This window comes from Pipistrellus hanaki (assembly GCF_964339955.1).
Source record: "Pipistrellus hanaki genome assembly, chromosome: X".
In the NCBI taxonomy this organism is placed as follows: domain Eukaryota; kingdom Metazoa; phylum Chordata; class Mammalia; order Chiroptera; family Vespertilionidae; genus Pipistrellus; species Pipistrellus hanaki.
In genome coordinates, this window is record NC_140524.1 from 48,216,730 (window position 1) to 48,236,528 (window position 19,799).

Here is a 19,799-nt window from a genome sequence, read left to right on the forward strand (position 1 = left end):
CTCAACACTATTGAGTCTTTCTATCCATGAACATGGAAATCTCTCTATTTAGTTGGTCTTTAGTTTCTTTTAGCAATTATCTTGTAGTTTTAAGTATGGAGCTCATCCTTCATTTGGTACATTTATTACTAAGTGTTTAATTTGTTGATGGTATTGGGGATGGAATTATTTTCTTAATTTCATTTTTATATTGTTCAGTACAATTATGTTTTTTTCTGGGGCTTTATTTATTTATTTATTTTTAATAAATCTTTATTGTTTATATCATTACAAATGTTCCTCATTTTTTCCCCCTCCATTGCTCTCCTCCACCAGATTCCCATCCCACCCTCTGCTCTTTCCCCATCCTCCATTGTTCTGATCCATAGGTGCACAATTTATGTTCAGTCTCTTCCCGCAACCTCCACTCCCCTTTCCCCCAAGAATCATCAGTCCACTCCCCTTCCATATCTCTGATTCTATTATATTCACCAGTTAATATTGTTCATCATGTTTTTTACTTCCGTTGGTTTTTAGATTCACTTGTTGATAGTTACATATTTGTTGTTCATAATTTTTATCTTTATTTTCTTCCTCTTCCTAAAGAACCCCCTTCAGCAATTCATATAATTCTGGTTTGGCGGTGATGAACTGCTTTAGCTTAAATTTATTTGTGAAGCTCTTTATCTGGCCTTCTATTCTGAGTGATAGCTTTGCTGGGTAGAGTATTTTTAGCTGTAGGTTATTGTTATTCATCACCTTGAATATTTCTTGCCATTCCTGTCTGGCCTGCATGGTTTCTGTTGAGAAATCAGCTGACAATCATATGGGTGCTCTTTTATAGGTAACTACCTGCTTTTCTCTTGCTGCTTTTAAGATTCTCTCTTTGTCTTTTGCTCTTTGAATTTTAATTATGATGTGTCTTGGTGTGGTCCTCTTTGGATTCCTTTTGTTTGGTGTTCTGTAGACTTCCTGGACTTGTAATTCTATTTCTTTCACCACATGGGACAACTTTTCTGTCACTATTTCTTTCAAAATGTTTTCGGTATTTTGCTTTCTGTCATCTTCTGGGACGCCCATAATTCTAATGTTGGTTCACTTGAAGTTGTCCCAGAGGTTTCTTACACTATCTTCAACTTTCTGGATTCTCTTGTTTTCTTGCTTCTGCGGAGGAGTGTCCTCTGGCTCTTTGTGTTCCAAATCTTTGACTTGATTCTTGCGATCTTCCATTCTGTTTTTAGGACTCTGTATAATATTTTTTATTTCAGAGAATGTATTCTTTATTTCTAGTTGATCCTTTATTATTTCTAGTTGATCCTTTTTCATATCTTCATAGGTCTTGTTTATTTTATCGGCCTTTTCTAGGAGATTCTTGAAAAACCTTATAAGCATGGTTTTGAACTCTATATACAGTCGCTTTTTGTCCTCCATTTCTTTTGTTTGTGATCTGTTTCCTTGTCTTGGCATTTTCGCTGCTTCCCTGAGTTGGTAGGGTGGGAGGATCAGCTGTATCTATGCCAGGAGACAACCTTATTCGACTAGACTTGGAAAACTGCAAGAGCCTCTGTGCTCAGCTTGGATGGGGCAGAGTTTCAGGGTGGAGCCTACAACATTGGCTTCCTGTTAGTCCCGCCCTATGAGGTTCCTAAGTCTCAGTGTTCCTCAGTGTCCTTTGGTACTCACTGCAGGCACCTCTGAGAGAAAGGTGCCCTTGAGTTTTGCCCGCTACCAGACAGTCTAGTTTATTCCCCAACGAGCCCGCAACTGGGGTTCAGTGCAATTGGAAGTGGGGTTAAGGGCAGTCTGGAGCTTATGTCTCCTTCCCACTAGGGCAATCCAGTGGCTCAATGAACAGTTTATCCTCTGTGTGAAATATGTGCGACTCGGGGGCTCCGCCTTTCGCTGCTCCCCTGAGCTTCCACCTTACAGCCCAGATTCTGTCTGTATGATCCTGGGGCCTGAGGGTCTCGTCCAGAACTGGGGTTCAGTGCAGTTGGAACTGGGGCTCAGCACAGTCCAGAGCTTTTGTCTCCTTCCCGCTAGGGTAGGGGTGTCAAACTCAATCAGAGAAGGGGCCAAAATCTAAAATCCAGCCTAAATCGCGGGCCGAATGGTTTACTGAACAGTCATAAACTGACAATGTCATAAACTGACAGCGGAGTGCAGTGATGATAGCGCAGTGCAGGCCACATTGCAAGGCCTGGCGGGCTGGATTTGGCCCGCGGGCCTTGTGTTTGACATATGTGCGCTAGGGCAATCTAACAGCTCAGTCAACAGTCTGTCCTCTGCACTCAATGTGCGCAACTTCAGGGCTCTGCCTTTCGCTGCTCCCCTGAGCTTCTGCCTTACAGCCCAGATTCCCTCTGTATGAGCTTGGGACCCCACGGTCTTGCCCAGAACTAGGGTCAGTGCAGTCAGAATTGGGGTTCAGCACAGTTGGGAGCTTTTATCTCCTTCCCGTTAGGGAATACCAGCCAGGCACTCAGCCGCCCCTCCTCTCTGGCTCAGTCCTCTCCCCATGCATGCACCGTGTCTCTGTACCTTAGGCTTCTACAGCTCCTCTGATTTTCCTTCTGGTTTTCTCTTTCCTTCTAGCTGTAGAATTTTCATTCAGTCAACTTTCCTGTAGTTCTGGATAATGTCCATTTTGTATTTTAGTTGTATTTTTTTTAAATTGTTGTGTGAGGCTGCAGTTAGATGTTTACCTATGCTGCCATCTTGGTTTCTCCACAATTATGTTTTAACTAGATGCCTGGTGCATAAAATTCATGCACAGGAGGGGGGCGTCCCTCAGTTTGGCCTGCACTCACTCCGATCTGGGACCCCTCGGGGGATATCTGACTACCCACAGGGATTAGGCCTAATCCAGCAGTTGGACATCCCTCTCACAATCCAGGACCACTGGCTCCTAACTGCTAACCTGCCTGCCTGCGTGATCTCGCCTAACCACTCTACAAACCTGTATGATTGCCTCTAACCACCCTCCCCTGCCAGCCTGATTGCCCCTAACTGCCCTCCCTTGCCAGCCTGATCGCCCCTAACTGCCTCTGCCTTGGCCCCCACCACCATGGCTTTGTCTGGAAGGAAAACCATATGACCAGAAGATGTCCAGACAACCAGAAGATGTCCTGTCAACCCGGTCTAATTAGCATGTTACCCATTATTAGTATAATAATAATGTCAAAGCAATGATAATGTCAAAATCTGTATGGTATATTTCCCCTCCAAATTTTAATTATTTACTAGCATTCAACTTATAGTAATGATATATAATTTAGTAGGCCTGCAGGAACCAATCATTGAAACCTATCATTGGACAAGCACTCTAGGTAGTTAACTGCCTAAATGCAGTTTTGCCCTTAAAGAATGAAATTCCTAAAAAATTTAAAGTATGTTAATACAGAAATAGTCATGGGAATTCAATTTGAAGACATACAAAATGTTTATAGTAAAGCTAGCTTAATAATGCTGATTTTTGTTTCTTGATATTTTATTGATTCTTAAAATTTTTATAAAATGTACTGCTTTGCATTTAATTGTTGATTCTTTCGGCCTCAAGTTAATGGTTTGTTATAGTGTTTATTTACATTACTATCACATTGAAAAATGTTATATAGGGAGAAAATTTTCACTCTGCAGTTAGTTATTACTAAAAAAAGGCAATGTATTTTGCCAGACTCAATGTACATTGTTTTTCTAGCCAACCATTATTTAAATAAGTTGTTCATAAAGTGTGATCTTACAGTGCCTATAAAATAGGATGAATTATTATACTTTAAAAACTGAATAATGTTTGGGCCTTTCTTATTGGCTGAATAAACTTAAAGTATATTGATTCAAATATTTAGTTTTTTCCTTAAGGTTTTTCTTAAATCTTTGGCACCAGTTATTGCTTATCAATTAATGAGCATTAATGAATACTAAAACAAATGGCCAAGTTTATCTGTGCATATTAAAAGAAAAATTCCGATTGTTATGCTTACTTCAAAAGCTTGAAGTTGCTGTTTTACATGGTAAAATTAATGTTATTTGTGTTTCTCTGCCCTTAAGAAAATCTAACGACCACAAAGTTAAAGAAATCATTAGAAGGGAATAGAAATGTGAATATATACAGTGTATTAATTTGCTTATAAGCCACCAAAGATCTACAAATATCTAAACTCTCAATTTAATGACCATCCATATGGCACTTTTATGCTATAATGTGTGAAAAAGCAGTTAACACATTTCTTCAAGAAAACATAAATGTCAAGTAGATTGTTATATGCTGGAAAGCTAGGGAGAGCAAATCAAGAACAGTCTTATCTACTGTTTTTATAGTTTCCAAACAGATAGACAAATACTTTTCTGTAATTTTATAATACTTAGAGCTGTAAAACACACACACACACACACACACACACACACACACACAAACACACACACACACACAAAAAAAAACACAACATGTAAGGTTTTATAAATGGTATGTTGAAGGGATGATGTAAGTTATGTTCCTGGTCTTTTTTTGGTCTCAGATTAATGATGTATCATGACGTTTACCCCCTTTAGGCATGCTGCAAAGGAAGGCAGAAGAGGTAGCACAGGTTTTCCAGGATCGTCTTCACAAGGAGCAAGAACACAATGCCAGGATGGCTTTTAGTTAAATGACCATGTCTTCAGCGTGTTATTTTTGGTTTATAAATTATCTACAAATTTTGATGACATTAAATGTAGTAGTAGTACATTATATACAATAGGTATATAATGTTTGGTTGCAATAAAGTATGTATGTGTTTAGGGTGTTTTTTTCTATTTAAAGATTGTGCTGTTGAGAATTGTACTGTAGTTTGGCTTTTAGTATTAGCAAATCAAAGCTATATTAACCCTTTTGTCTAGGAAGCAGCCTGTTAGATGTTGACTCTGTTTTGTAATTAAGTAATATATCCAGTATCACAGTATAGTGCTGTTTATATAAAATTTTAGTTTGCATAAATTAGATATATGTATGCTGCTTCTTGATTTAGGCAAGCCTTTATAAAGTTATAGCACCTAATCTGTTATTCCCACTTCTCCATTATTTTTGTGTATATTAAAAACTATATGTCAAGATTTTCAAATTATCATTTAGAAGCAGGTTTCCATTGTAGAAAAACAAATTTTCCTGCCATTTACCAAAAGTAAACTCTTGGAGGAAGAAAAAAAAAACTGTATCACAGACAATTACTTGCCAAAAAATAAATGCCAGCAAGTCTTCGGGTACCTGTTGTGAAGTAGTAGTATATACTATAAAGTCTCTCTCCTCAAAGAAAGTTTCTATCTAGCTTGAGATGTAATTAATACCTATCTGTATAGAAATAATATAGACAATACAAGGGAGTGTGGAGTGAGTCACAGAAATTGTGCTATAGAAAAATCTGAGATGGGAGGAAGAGTTAAAGTGGATTTGGGACTTGAATTAGGTTATTTTTGAAACTCCAAGGTTCAGGCAATTTGCTTATTTTTTATGTACAGTTATGCTGGTGTTTTACTTGGTTTTAGCATATGATTCATAGTTATTCATTTCTATATTTGTTCATTTGTTTTTCAAGAAAAAAAACCTTGTTCTTAGCTTGAGAATAATCTGATCTCTTGTGTTTCATGTTTGACCTAAGTCACAAATAATGGTGATATCCTAAAAAATAAAAGTATAACACTAAAATAAACTACTTGAAAGTTTTTTAGTGGCTAGTACTTAGTTTTCTAGAATTACTGAGCTGAATTTCTGTTGTACTGAATGTACATAACCATCCTGAGGGGTACATATTTAGGGAAAAATATTTTTCAAATGAGTAGTAGTAATTTTCATCACCTATGAGTAAACTAAATATCAGAACGTATCCAAACTTTTTTCCTACCCAAACTTTTCAAATTAGCAGCTTCTTATTAGGTAAGTTTTTGTTCCCACTCAAAAATATAAAATATGAAAATAATCTAGACACTAATTTTGTGGATGATTTCTGTGGGTAAAGCGCTTTAGAATATAATCTTGAGTTATTTTATTTTTGAGTCTAGTATTATTAAATGCTATTATACCCTAGATGGAGTCATTTTAGTATTGTTTTTGGAGAGCCAACTCCAATAAAATAGTCTTTTCGTAAATTAAGTTCCACATTCAGTATTGGAAGAAATACTGGATTTTGTCTTGTTGCTTCTAAATTAACTAGACAATTTCAATTGGACAACATGAAAAAGTTGGACTATGTTAAGTTTTTCCCAACTGAAATAAATGACTTTTCATTTCTTCAAAGTTTTGTGATTTTTAAAATGTCTTTTCATGACCAGTAAGTGCTTATTATAAAGTTCCTTAGTAGGAGAGACAAAATGGCGGAAGAATAGATAGGCAGATTCTGAGCCTTGTCCCGAAGCAGAAAGAGACAGCAGCTGACGGTCTTGTGCTGTAAGTGTTTATTAGCAAGCCAAGAGACAGCTGAACACCAGAAGAAACTGCTGGGGGGCCGCTGAACAGGGTGCCCCTAACAGGGAAGCACCCACACAGGGCGAGGTCCCTTCCCGGAGCTACCTACCAGCTTGGACGGGGAAATCTCGCCATCTTGTAGGGAAATTGAATCGTGTCAGAGGCCTGAATATCCACAGCCACAGCAACCACCAAGCAGCTGTGACCCCCAGAACACTGATCCCAGGGGGCGCGAACACTTGGACCCACAGGAGTGCCCCACTGCACGGCGAAAAGGTCAGACTTCGCAGGGAGAGGGTGAGTGAGTGCTCGCGGAGAAGACCAAAGCCTGCGGGCAAAGGGCTCGTGGAAACTGGAAAACAGGGGCGGTGATTACAAGTAGAAGCCCCGGCTGTTGGGCAGGTGTCACCCGTGAAAGTGGACGGGGCTCCTAATAGGGGAGATATCTAAAGAGCAACACGTTTGGATCTGACTCGAAGGGATATAGGAGAATTACAGGAGATTATAGTTGGCTCGGACTTACCCCCTCCCTGCCTCCATAGATCAGTGCCGCAGAGAGGGGGAAAAACAAAAAAAGCTAGAGAGGCTTTAGAGCCTGGGAAGTCAACCTAGAAACACTGCCACCCAGAGGCTAATTCACAAATTGACCCTAGTATAATAAAATCAAAGCAAGAACTGCTTAAAAATAAGGACTGGATTACAACAATAGAGGAAGAAAATGACCTTCATTACTGCAAATTTTATTTAAATTTTTTAATTTTTTAATTTTTGTTTTTTATTTTTGTTTTCATTATTTGCAACATTTACTAAAGAAACTATTTTTTTTCTATTTCCTCACTTGATTTTACCCTTTTTAATTATTACATTGTATACGTAATTAACATTATTACTACTACTATTTTACCTTTTTTATCTTATGTTCTTTTGTTTCTTTTTATTATTTTTATTATTTTTTATTTTTTTTAAATTTCAGGATTATTGTTCTACAGTCTATATTTATCGTTCCTTCTCCAACTCTTTATTCTATCTCAATCCTACCTTTATGCTTTCACTCTCTTCCTAACCTTTTCCTTTGGTGCCCTGTTTATCTTTACCCATTCCTGCTCTAGATTTTCCCCATTCTTTCTGTATATACCCTCCTAAAATTTCACTCTACTTGTATGTACCTAATTTCCAACCCCCTGCTCCAAGCCCATTCAGACCTCCCTCATCACTGTCCTAAAAACAAACAAACAAAAAAGTCTTTCTCTCTCTCTTTGTATTATAGTTGTATGTTGAATGTTAAGTACATTGAAGTTGTATGCTTTTTTTTTATAAGACTGATTTGCCTATTCTTTTTGTTTGATTGTATGTTTTTCTTAGCTGGGTTCTAGTCACCTTTATTGGAGGTTATTAATATCGCAAATATATTTCTATTCAGTGCCTTGTGTGTTGTACCTGGTTGTGTTGTATTTTGTGCCTTTAAATCAAAGCAGGAGAGAGAGAACTGCACAACCAGACATCCTAAAAAGAGAGATCATGGAGAGACAAAGAAACAGCCCGCATATGAAAAAAAAAAAAAAAAGCAGGCATCACCAGAAAAGGAAGTAAATGAGTTAGAGGCAAGCAACCTACCAGAGCAAGAATTCAGAGTAAAGATCACAAGATGGCTAAAAAGAATGGAAGACAAATTTGACAATATGAGTAAGAACCAAGAGGAAATGAAGAACCAAGAAGAAATGAAAAATGACATCGCTACTGTAAAGAACTCAATTGAAACCATCAAGAGTAGACTAGAAGAAGCAGAGGACTGCATCAGTGAGCTAGAAGACAAGATGGAAAAAAAATACCCAATTAGAGCAGCTTCTGGAAAAAAAAAAAATTAAAAGGCAGGAGGAGAGTCTAAGGGAACTTTGGGACAATACATAACAAAACAATATTAGAATAATAGGGGTTCCAGAAGGAAAGGAAACTGAGGAAGACATGGAAAAAGTATTACAAGAAATAATGACAGAAAACTTTCCTGAAATAGAGAAGAAAAACCCACACAAATCAAAGATGTTCACAGAGTCCCAAGCAAAATGAACCCCAGAAGACCGACCCCAAGGCACATTATAATTAAACTGGCAAACACCAGCGACAAAAAAAAGAATTTTAAAAGCAACCAGAGAGAGACAGAAAGTTACATATAAAGGAACCCCCATCAGACTAGCAACTTATTTCTCCACAGAAACTTATCAGGCCAAAAGGGAATGGGATGAAATATACAAAGTCATGCAAAGGAAGGGTCGGAATCCAAGAATACTGTACCCAGTAAGGCTATCAATCAAAATTGAAGGTGAAATGAGGAGCTTCACAGACAAAAACAGACTAAGGGATTTATCTCCACCAATCCAGAAATGCAAGAAATGCTAAAGGGTCTACTGTAAAATTAAAGAAATAGAAAGCGAAGAAGGAACACAGGGGTATAGAATAAAAATGGCGTCAAATAGGTACCTATCAATAATAATTTTAAATGTAAATGGATTAAATGCTCTAATCAAAAGACATAGAGTAACAGATTGGATAAGAAAACAAGACCCATATGTCTGTTGTCTACAAGAAACCCACTTCAAAAAAAAACGATGCACACAAACTGAGGGTGAAGGGATGGAAAAAGGTTTTCCAGGTGAATGGAAATGAAAAAAAAAAAAAAAAACTGGGGTAGCAATACTTATATCTGACAAATTAGACCTCAAAGTGAAGGACATAACAAGAGATAATGAAGGCCACTTCCTAATACTAAAGGGAGCAATCCAACAAGAAGAAATACCCTTGTAAACATATTTGCACCCAATATGGGAGCACCCAAATACATAAAAATAAAAGCTGCTGGAGGACATTAAGGGAGAGATTAATAGCAATACAATCATAGTAGGAGATTTTAATACCCCACTGTCACCTTTGGACAAATCACCTAAAGAAAAAATCAGCAAAGAAATATCAATCCTAAATGACTCACTAGACCAGATGGAATTAATCGACATCTTCAGAACATTCCACCCCAAAGCCACAGAATATACATTCTTCTCAAGTGCACATAGGACATTCTCAAAGATAGACCACATTTTGGGACATAGGCAAAATCTCTTCAAGCTCAAGAAGATAGAGATCATATCAAGCATCTTCTCAGATCATAGTGGCATAAAACTGGAAATTAACTACAATAAAAATAATCTGAAGAAATCAAACACATGGAGACTAAACAGCATGCTATTAAACAAGGACTGGGTTACCAGAGAAAACAGGGAAGAAATTGAAAACATCCTGGCAACAAATGACAATGAAAACACAACAATCTAAAATCTATGGGACACAGCAAAAGCAGTCTTGAGAGGGAAGTTCATATTCCTATTGCAAAAAACAAGAAAAAAATGGTATCAAATTATCTAACTCTACAACTCAAAGAGTTAGAAAAAGAGCAACAAGAAAAGCCCAGTGTAAGCAGAAGGAAGGAAATAACAAAAATCAGAGCGGAGATAAACGACATACAGACCAAAGAAACAATACTTAAGATCAACAAAACCAAGAGCTGGTTCTTTGAAAGTATAAACAAGATTGATGAACCTCTAGCCAGGCTAATCAAGAAACAAAGACAGAGGACTCAAATAAACAAAATCAGAAACGAAAGAGGTGAAATAACAACAGACCCCGCCGAAATACAAAGGATTGTTACAAAATACTACGAACAACTCTATTCCAACAAACTGAACAACCTGGAGGAAATGGACATATTCCTAGAAAAATACAACCTTCAAAACTCAATCAGGAAGAATCTAAAAATCTCAATAGACCAGTAACTTGGGAAGAAATTGAAACAGTCATCAAAAAGCTTCCAGCAAACAAAAGCCCAGGGCCAGATGGCTTCACAGGAGAGTTTTACCAAACATTCAGGGAAGAACTAAAACCTATCCTCCTCAGACTATTCCAAAAAATTCAAGAGGCAGGGATACTTCCAAACTTCTTCTATGAAGCCAGCATCACCCTAATACCAAAACCAGAAAAAGACAACTCAATGAAAGAGAATTACAGGCCAATATCTCTCATGAACATAGATGCCAAAATCCTCAACGAAATTCTAGCAAATCGGCTCCAGCAGAGCATCACAAAGATCATACACCATGCATGACCAAGTAGGATTTATTACAGGAATGCAAGGATGGTACAATATCCGCAAATCAATAAACGTGATACATCACATAAACAAATTGAAAGATAAAAATCATATAGTCATATCAATTGATGCAGAAAAAGCATTTGATAAAATCCAACACCCTTTCCTTATAAAAATTCTCAACAAGGTAGGAATACAAGAATCATACCTCAACATAATAAAAGCTATATATGATAAACCCACAGCCAACATCACACTCAATGGGCAAAAACTAAAGCCATTCCCTCTAAGAACAGGAACAAGACAGGGATGCCCACTCTCACCACTCCTGTTTGACATCCGTACTGGAAGTACTAGCCATTGCAATTAGACAAGATGAGGAAATAAAAGGCTTCCAAATTGGAAAAGAAGAAGTAAAGCTGCCCTTGTTTGCAGATGACATGATATTGTACATAAAAAACCCAAACGACTCCATTAAAAAACTAATTGACTTAATAAATGAATTTGGCAATGTAGCAGGATACAAAATTAATGCCAAGAAATGTATGGCATTTCTATATACTAATAGTGAACTTACAGAAACAGAGACTAAAAAAGCAATTTCATTTACCATTGCACCAAAAATATTAAGATACCTAGGAATAAATTCAACTAAGGAAGTAAAGGACCTATATGTGGAAAACTACAGGACACTGAAAAAGAGATAGAGGAAGATGTAAACAGATGGAAGAACATACCATGTTCATGGATTGGTAGAATCAACATCATCAAAATGTCCATACTTCCCAAAGCAATTTATAGGTTCAATGCACTCCCCATTAAAATACCAACGGCATATTTCACAGACCTAGAAAGAACTCTCCAAAAGTTCATTTGGAACAATAAAAGACCCCGAATAGCCACAGCAATCCTGAGAAAGAATAGTAAAGTAGGAGGGATCTCAATACCAGATTTCAAGCTATATTACAAACCCACTGTTCTCAAAACAGCCTGGTACTGGCACAAGAACAGGCATATAGATCAATGGAATAGAATTGAGAACCCAGATATCAACCCAAATCACTATTCTCAATTAATTTTTGACAAAGGAGGCACAAATATACAATGGAGTCAAGACAGTCTCTTCAATAAATGGTATTGGGAAAATTGGACAGATACATGCAAAATAATGGAACTAGATCACCAACTTAAAGCATTCACAAAAATAAACTCAAAATGGATAGAGGACTTAAACATAAGACGGGAAACCATAAAAATACTAGAGGCATCCAATGGCAGCAAAATCTCAGACATATGCCAAAAGAACTTCTTCACTGATACTGCCCCTAGAGCAATGGAAGCTAAAGAGAAAATAAACAAATGGGACTACATCAAAATAAAAAGCTTTTTTACAGCAAAAGAAACCATCAACAAAACAACAAGAAAGCCTACTGTATGGGAGAACATATTTGTAAATTTTATTACTGATAAAGGTTTAATCTCCAACATCTACAGACAGCTTATACAACTAAATAAAAGGAGGATGAATGATCCAATTAAAAAATGGGCAATGGACCTAAATAGAATATTTTCAAAAGAAGACAGAAGGAAGGCCAAGAGGCACATGGAAACATGCTTAAAGTCACTAATTATCGGAGAGATGCAAATCCGAACAACAATGTGGTACCATCTGACACCTGTCAGAATGGCCAACATCAACAAATCAATAAAAGACAAGTGTTGGCGAGGTTGCGAAGAAAAGGAACCCTTGTGCACTGCTGGTGGGAATGCAGATTGGTGCAACCACTGTGGAGAACAGTATGAAGTTTCCTCAAAAAACTGAAAATGGGACTCCCATTTGACCCAGTAATACCACTCCTAGGATTATATCCCAAGAAACTAGAAACACAAATCAGAAAGGATATATGCACCCCTATTTTCATAGCAGCACAATCTACAATAGCTAGGATTTGGAAACAGCCGAGGTGCCCATCAACAGATGAATGGATAAAAATCTATGGTATATCTACACAATGGAATACTATGCTGCCATAAAAAAGAAGGAATTTTCATCATTTGCAGCAACCTGGATGGAATTGGAGAACATCATGGTGAGTGAAATAAGCCAGTCAATGAAAGAGAAACATCACATGAGCTCACTCATTTATGGATAATAAAGAACATTATAAACTGATGAACCAAAAGATAGATATAGAGACAGTAAATCATCAGGCAGACTGTCAATTTACAGTGGGGAGGGTAGGGAGATCTGGGGGAGATAAGAGATCAACCGAAGGACTTGTATACATGCATATAAGTACAACCAATGGACACAAAACTCTGGGGAGTGTGGGTATGTATGTGGGGGGGGGGCAATGGTAAAATATGTACACAGATAATAATTTAATAAAAAAAGTAAAAAAATAAATTTTAAAAAAACTAAATTTCCTTAGTAAAGTAAAGAAAGAGGAGGCTACAGTACTCCTATTGACTTTGTACTGGGAGTTCTGTTTTTGGGGTTTTTTTTCCAGGAAATAGAAAAGGACAGTGGATAGCAAGTGGTTTCTAGTTTAATACAGTAACAATGCAAAATTTACTGGTACTGTTTGGAATCTAGAGCCTTGCACTAAATTATCTTTAAGGTTCCTCCTGACTCTGGCTCAACATGACACTGTTGAACTAATATTAATTAAAAGATGATAAATAACCTCTTTTTGCCAGTAATTTTAAGGCAGTATTTATGTAAGGTGCCGAAATCTTGAGCCCCTCGTAATCATTGTTAAAGTCCAGCTAAAATTATATGAAGGAGAATTTTTTAATTTGTTTGTTTACACTTTCCCAGTGCTTGACTACTTTTTTTTTTAAGATGCTGTATTTGTTCTCTATATCAGCATTTATGCTATCTCATGTTAGATGAGTGATCCTATCTTTCTTCAAGAAAAGATTTTTGGTTTTAGCATCTTCTTCCATATCTGGAAATTGCTTCATAATGTATTCATCAGAAGTGTGGTATGAACAAAGGGCTCAAAAAGAACAAATCCTGAAAATATGTCTATTTTAAGGAGGATCTTCTGGCTTAATTAAACAAAGTTTGTTAAATTGTCAGAAAGACAAATGAGGCGTATTTTTCAGTTAGTCATAAATTCTTCTAGGGGTGAAATGACTTCATACTAATATGAAGATAACTATAGAGATACCTGTGAATAACATCTAGAAATCTCAAAGCTTTTTATATACTGTCTGATATCCTTTTAAAGTAGGTAAAGGGTGCCATGGGAAACAGAACAGCTATTATTCTACAGTTAATAAGTTTGGCAGAGCTAGAAATAGCATGGTGTTCCACCTGGTGTAATTTTCTGAATGTTTGTCCCTTGGTACCTGCCACTTCTGCTGGCTACAGTCATATGCAGGCACATAGAGTACTTTCTTATGACCTTGCTATCCAGTTGCAATTTCAGCCTATGTGAATATATCTTTTTCACCATTCATTCTCCACCCATCCCACTTAGTGCATTTGTAATGTAGTGTGTATTAAAGTTGTATATAAGTCTGATGTGGTGGTTAGTGTAGTTTTGTTTCACCCTTTGCCACCTTCCCAAGGAATAAACACACAGGCAATCTTGGTGTATTTTTCCATTTCCTTATTGATTAATTTATCAATTAGATATTTTGCTTGAGCAGTAGAATTCAGCCCCACACTATATAGGATTTACTTGGTGTAGGCTAATATTTCCCATGAGATTTTTTTTATCTATTAGTAGTTCTCAGGATAGAAAGTACAATGTCTTTCAGAAGCTGCTCTTTGGTTTTATCTTCTAACTTGACCATGGCAATACAGCTAGTTTTAATACATCTGAACCTATTGGATAATGTATTAGAATATTTATTCATAGATGGCCATCCTGCCAAGTGATTTTAAAACCATACTTTTGTATATTACTTTATAGTCACTCTCTTCTGAGATATTATCCCCATTTTCCAGATGAGGAAACCGGCCTATAAAGAAACTTATTAAAACTCACATAGTCTTATAACTTGACAAAGCAAACATTAAAATCCAGAATGACTACTATGCTATACTGTCAATAACTGTGGGAACTGAGAAATCCAAACAGTGTGACCCCCACCCCAAACCCATTTTTCTTCTTTGGCTTTTTGTGATATAAAAATTGTTCTATTTAATTTTTTTAATGGTCAGTTAGGTAATATAATCATGTAGTTCAAAATTCAAAGGGTGTAAAAATATATATAGATTGAAGAGTTTTTCCCACTCTTGTCCCTCACAATCCAGTTCTCTATATAGAACTTGGTCATCTTTGAGAATGCTAAGAGTTTTCCATTGAGTGGATGTATCAAATTCATGTATATTTAAATTTTTTTCCAGTATTTTTAAATTAAAAGCAATGTTGCTATATATAGTTGAGACTATATAACATTGAGGAAACAATTCATACACAATCAATTGCTATGCTAAAAGGAATGAGCATTTATGATTTCAATTGCCTTCCACAAAGGTTGTACCAATTTACTTTTCTACTAGCAATGTATTAAGAGTTCCTATTTCCCCATGATCTCAACAAAACAAGTGCGTTCTCAAACTTATGGATGTTTACCAATCTGGTAGGTAAAAAATGTTACTATAGTGTGCGTTTTAAAAATAAATTTTATTTTTGAACAGTTTTAGGTTTACAGAACAGTTGCACAGTACAGAGTTCCATATACCTCCACTCAGCTTCCCGTAATGTTAAATCTTAACATAACTGGTATATTTGTCACAACTCATGAGCCTTATTATTAAGTAAAGTGCAAGTTTATTCATATTTCCTTTGTTTTTATCTAGGGCTCTTTTTCTGATTCCAGATACCACATTGCATTTAATCATCACCATGCCTCTTGGTTCGTTTGGCTGTGACAGTTTCTCAGACCTTTCATGTTTTTTAACTTGACGGTTTTGAGGATTACAGGTCAGTTGTTTCATAGTCAGTGTACTTTAAAATTTCCATCTTGTAGATGAAATTAAACATCCCGGCCCCCCCCCCCCCCCATATACTTAAAAAACATCAGTATTTCCATTTCTGGGAACTAAGAGCCCATGCTCTTAACCACTATGTTGTATCCCTTTCTTGATTAACCATAATTAATAAAACGTTCACGGGCCTGAATACATATGGATTTCTGACTCTCCAGAAGTACATGTCTTTTTAGTTTCTGTTACAGATAGAGGAGAACCATTAGCGCAAGTGATGTCAAACTTGTGTCTGATCATTGTGGTTACCCAGGACTGACCTCCACTGGAAACAGCAGGTAGGCGGGATAATAAGTCCTTGGAAGCAGAAGCGGGCTAGAAAGGACACGTTAAATTGGGGGCGCCAGGATTTGGTGATACCGAATGAGAGTGTCAAGAAGTTAAAGGTTGTGGAAACCGGTTTGGCTCAGTGGTAGAGCGTTGGGCTGCGGACTGAAAGGTCCCAGGTTCGATTCTGGTCAAGGGTCCCTGGTCAAGGGCCAGTACATTGGTTGCAGGCACATCCCCAGTGGGGGGTGTGCAGGAGGCAGCTGGTCGATGTTTCTCTCTTATCAATGTTTCTAGCTCTCTATCCCTTTCCCTTCCTCTCAGTAAAAAAAAAAAAATCAATAAAATATATTTTTTTAAAAAAAGAAGTCAAAGGTTACTTCTAAGTTTATGAGCTGGATATTTTGGGTGTTGCCTTTAACCTTTAAAAGAAATTTAAGAGAAATACTTGAACAATTTACAACATACCAGTTACTCAATACATTAATTACTTTCTCTTTCCGTTTCTTTAGCTCTGCACTACTACAATTCCCAGAGCCCCGCACTCCACCACAATCCCCTCAGAGTTGGCCGCGCAGATTTCTGGGACTTGAAGTCCGAGGCCTGTTGATCCAAGTTAGAGAAAAGGGCCTGTGGAAACATGAAGAGGTAAGGGCTTGTCTGAACAGACAGCGAAGGGAACTCTGTTTTACCTTTTAACTTAAAGTGGCTTTTATTACTTTGTGTGGGGGGTGTATCACGATCTCGGGATGCGGTTTCGTGTGAGAGGGGAGACAAAAGAGGGAGCAGAGGAGACCGGCTAGGCAGGCCTGCTGGGCGAAGTTCAGGAAGGGCCGCCGCCGCTGCTGGTTCCCACAGAAATGCCCTTCCAGCCCAGGCATCTCAGCCGCAGCGCGGGCCACGGGAGCCGGACACGTGCAGTGGCTTCTTCCTATTGCACATGGACCCACCCAGGTGAAAGAGTCTTGGCCGACTAATGCCTTGTGCCGGGGGAACCCAGGCCAGCTCCTCCCCCTACCTCCACCCTGTCCTCAGAAAGGGGACCTGGGTAGGCTCCTTTACTTGCAGTGTTTGTGTATTAAAGAAAACACGGGCATGTAACGTTTTCAAACCTTAAAGTAAGTCATACTTTGTTTCTACAAATTTAGAAGGCAAAACCGATTCAATGTCATAGGAAAAGAAAGGCACTGGTGCGAGCAGTTCCCCCCACTGGTTCTGCAGGAAATGGCAGCTTTAACTTGGCGGGTCATTGTTGAAAGCCTGAGCTTCCCTATTAGTCCACAAGCCTTTTCTAAGGTTCTCAAATTAGTTTTGTATTCACTCTGCAAGTAGAATAATCACTCTGGAATAGTGATGTGTTTTTACAATTCATACTGATACTATGCTGTCCTGCATTGTCAGTTTCTGCATCCTTTAAGAAACTGGTTCTGATTTTCCCTGCCTCAGAATGACTTTTAAAAAAATGTTTCTAGTGATATATCTCATACATGCAAAATAATGTATATATAAAGTTTAAAGAATAATAGTAGACTCATATCCACTATAAGCTTTAGACCTGCCATTCCCCAGTGTCCCCCCTCCCAGATTACTTCTCCTCTCTCCCTCTTCAAGGGACCATTATCCAGAATTTTGTGCTTATCGTTCCTTTTCTTTAAAAAAAAAAAAATAGTTTTATAATTTATGACTTTATCCCTGAACAAAATATTGCTTGTTTTATCCATTTTTCAACTTTATATAAATGGACACATATTGTATACATTTTTCTGTGACTTGCTTTTTTTACTCAGCATTTTGAGTATTTAGCTATGGTTTACATATTTCAAAGCCACCTTAAACTTAGCAAAAACTTTCTGAATTCTAAATAATAAATAAAAATTAAAATACTTAAAAGGAATTTTTAAAACTCTGGGCCTAAGGATATTTTATCAAATGGGACTTATACCTATTTCCTAAAATAGGTATAAGTCTTTCTAGAGCATGAGAATCTTGCTTATAATTATGAGGGATACTTTTCCTAGGCCCCAATAATAAAGGACTATTTTATAAGGTATTTTAATATTTATCTTCCTCATGGAGTTAGCTCAGTTTTTTTGTCTTTTATAATCTGTCATTGCCTACTTAAATAATTCTGCTATTTCTTTATATTCTAGTAAGTGTTTTAAGTTATTTATGGTTAGTTGGCTCATGTTAGCATTACCTAGATTTCTGTAGGCTATAAAATGTTATGACCCCTTTCACATTTGTTTCTATGCTTTTTCCTTTGGAGATTTCCTTTTCACAGCTCCAGATCCTGACACTACATATGACTTGATATTTCCATGTTCAGCCTAATACTTATCTGTGCGACATTTCTTCCATATATCACTTTCCTTTAAGCCAGTATCACTGTTACTGTCACCTCAGACTCAATATGTCTTTGAATATTCCTGGAGTTTCCATTGTAATAGGTAGTTGACTCAACATGGCTAAAACAATACTGATGTTCCCTTTTCCCAAACTATTCATCTGGAGCTTCCTTTTTCCTACATTGGTACCATTGTTCTCTCAGTTTGAAAAATTGGAGGTTATCTTTTACTTAGCTTTTACTCCTACTAATCCATAAGGCATGTTATAACTGCATTCTTTTTCCTAAAGCATCACTTGTACCATGCCACTTAAGTGCCTAATAAATTACTTTCTAATACCTATACATTAAGATCCAGGCCCCTTAGTTGGTATATTTAAGGCCATTTGAGATCTGAGTCTAATTACCCCTTCAAGATTATTCCCCAGTTATCCCATAGTTGAATGTCAGCTAAATTGAACTTCTCATTAACCCCAGAACATCTCATACTTGCTGTCCCTCTTCTTCCTTTCATCATACAGTCCTTTAATGCCTGCTTAAGAAATCTTCCTTGCCGAAACCGGTTTGGCTCAGTGGATAGAGCGTCAGCCTGTGGACTGAAGGGTCCCGGGTTCGATTCCAGTCAAGGGCATGTACCTTGGTTGCAGGCACATCCCCAGTGGGGGGGGGGGGGGGGGGGGGGAGGTGTAAGAGGCAGCTGATTGATGATTCTCTCTCATCGTTGTTTCTAACTCTTTATCCCTCTCTCTTCCTCTCTGTAAAAAATCAATAAAATATATTACCAAAAAAAAAAGAAGTCTTCCTTTACCCTCCTCACTCCCAGTTATTTCTTTCTTTTGTGAACTCCTACTAATTTGGCATATGCATCTTTGTATTGTCATTCTCTCTCCTCCCTTACTGCCCTCCTTGCCAGGCACATGCACACAATACATACACACATATATATTTCCTCTCCCTAAATAAATTACAAGCTCTTTGAGGATAGGGCCTATGAATACCTTTGACTCCGTCAGTACCTTACAGTGTGTTGTTTGTAAGTCGGTATTTAAAAAATGTTTATGAAATGAATATAAAGTGCAACGGATTGTTAGAGAAGGGTCTTTGAACAAGTGTGATCACTAAAGGTAGATAATATAGGTAAAGAATCAAATTTGAGGTTTCACTATCTCTTCTGCTCTCTGTGCTACTCTAGGGTAAACAGCTGTGTGAAGAGTGATGATCATGTCCTAGAAGAGTTAGAAACAGAAGGGGAGAGGCAACTGAAAAGCCTCCTTCAGCATCAACTTGACACCTCTGTCTCCATTGAGGAGTAAGTACTGATTTTGCAAACAGGTAGAGTATCATAGACCTTCACCTCCAGGTGGCCCCTTTTAAAGCCTGGATTCAACACTCCTCTCCCACCCCCCCTTTCCTTGGCAAACTTCTACGTTTTAGGCAGGGTTTTGCTTCTATGTCTCTTCCTCTGCAAATCCTCCTATATTTTACTACATCTATGTTAAGTATCTTTCCTATATCTTCCCTTAACATACATAGCACTTATAATCCAATATTATCATTTGCCTGTTTACTTGCCTCTCCTACTGTTCTTCCACAAAAGCAGAAACCATTTTTATCTTTTTAATTGTTAAATCCTCAA

General features: G+C 37.5%; 2 protein-coding genes across 4 annotated transcripts in view; both read left to right on the top strand.

The window, feature by feature from the left end:
- Positions 1-6,174, top strand: part of NUP62CL (nucleoporin 62 C-terminal like) — a 121,124-nt gene extending 114,950 nt beyond the window's left edge. The window contains exon 4 of the mRNA XM_084870553.1: positions 4,531-6,174. Within this exon, the coding sequence (XP_084726679.1) occupies positions 4,531-4,621 (91 nt within the window). The 3' untranslated portion in view covers positions 4,622-6,174. The remainder of the gene's footprint in view (positions 1-4,530) is intronic.
- Positions 6,175-16,353: 10,179 nt separating this feature from the next.
- The window catches only part of RBM41 (RNA binding motif protein 41), an 89,519-nt gene continuing 86,073 nt past the window's right edge, over positions 16,354-19,799 (top strand). For all 3 annotated transcript variants that reach the window (XM_084870479.1, XM_084870481.1, XM_084870480.1), the window contains exons 1-2: positions 16,354-16,467; positions 19,356-19,472. In XM_084870479.1, coding sequence (XP_084726605.1) covers positions 16,460-16,467; positions 19,356-19,472 — 125 coding nt within the window. In that variant the 5' untranslated portion in view covers positions 16,354-16,459. The remainder of the gene's footprint in view (positions 16,468-19,355; positions 19,473-19,799) is intronic.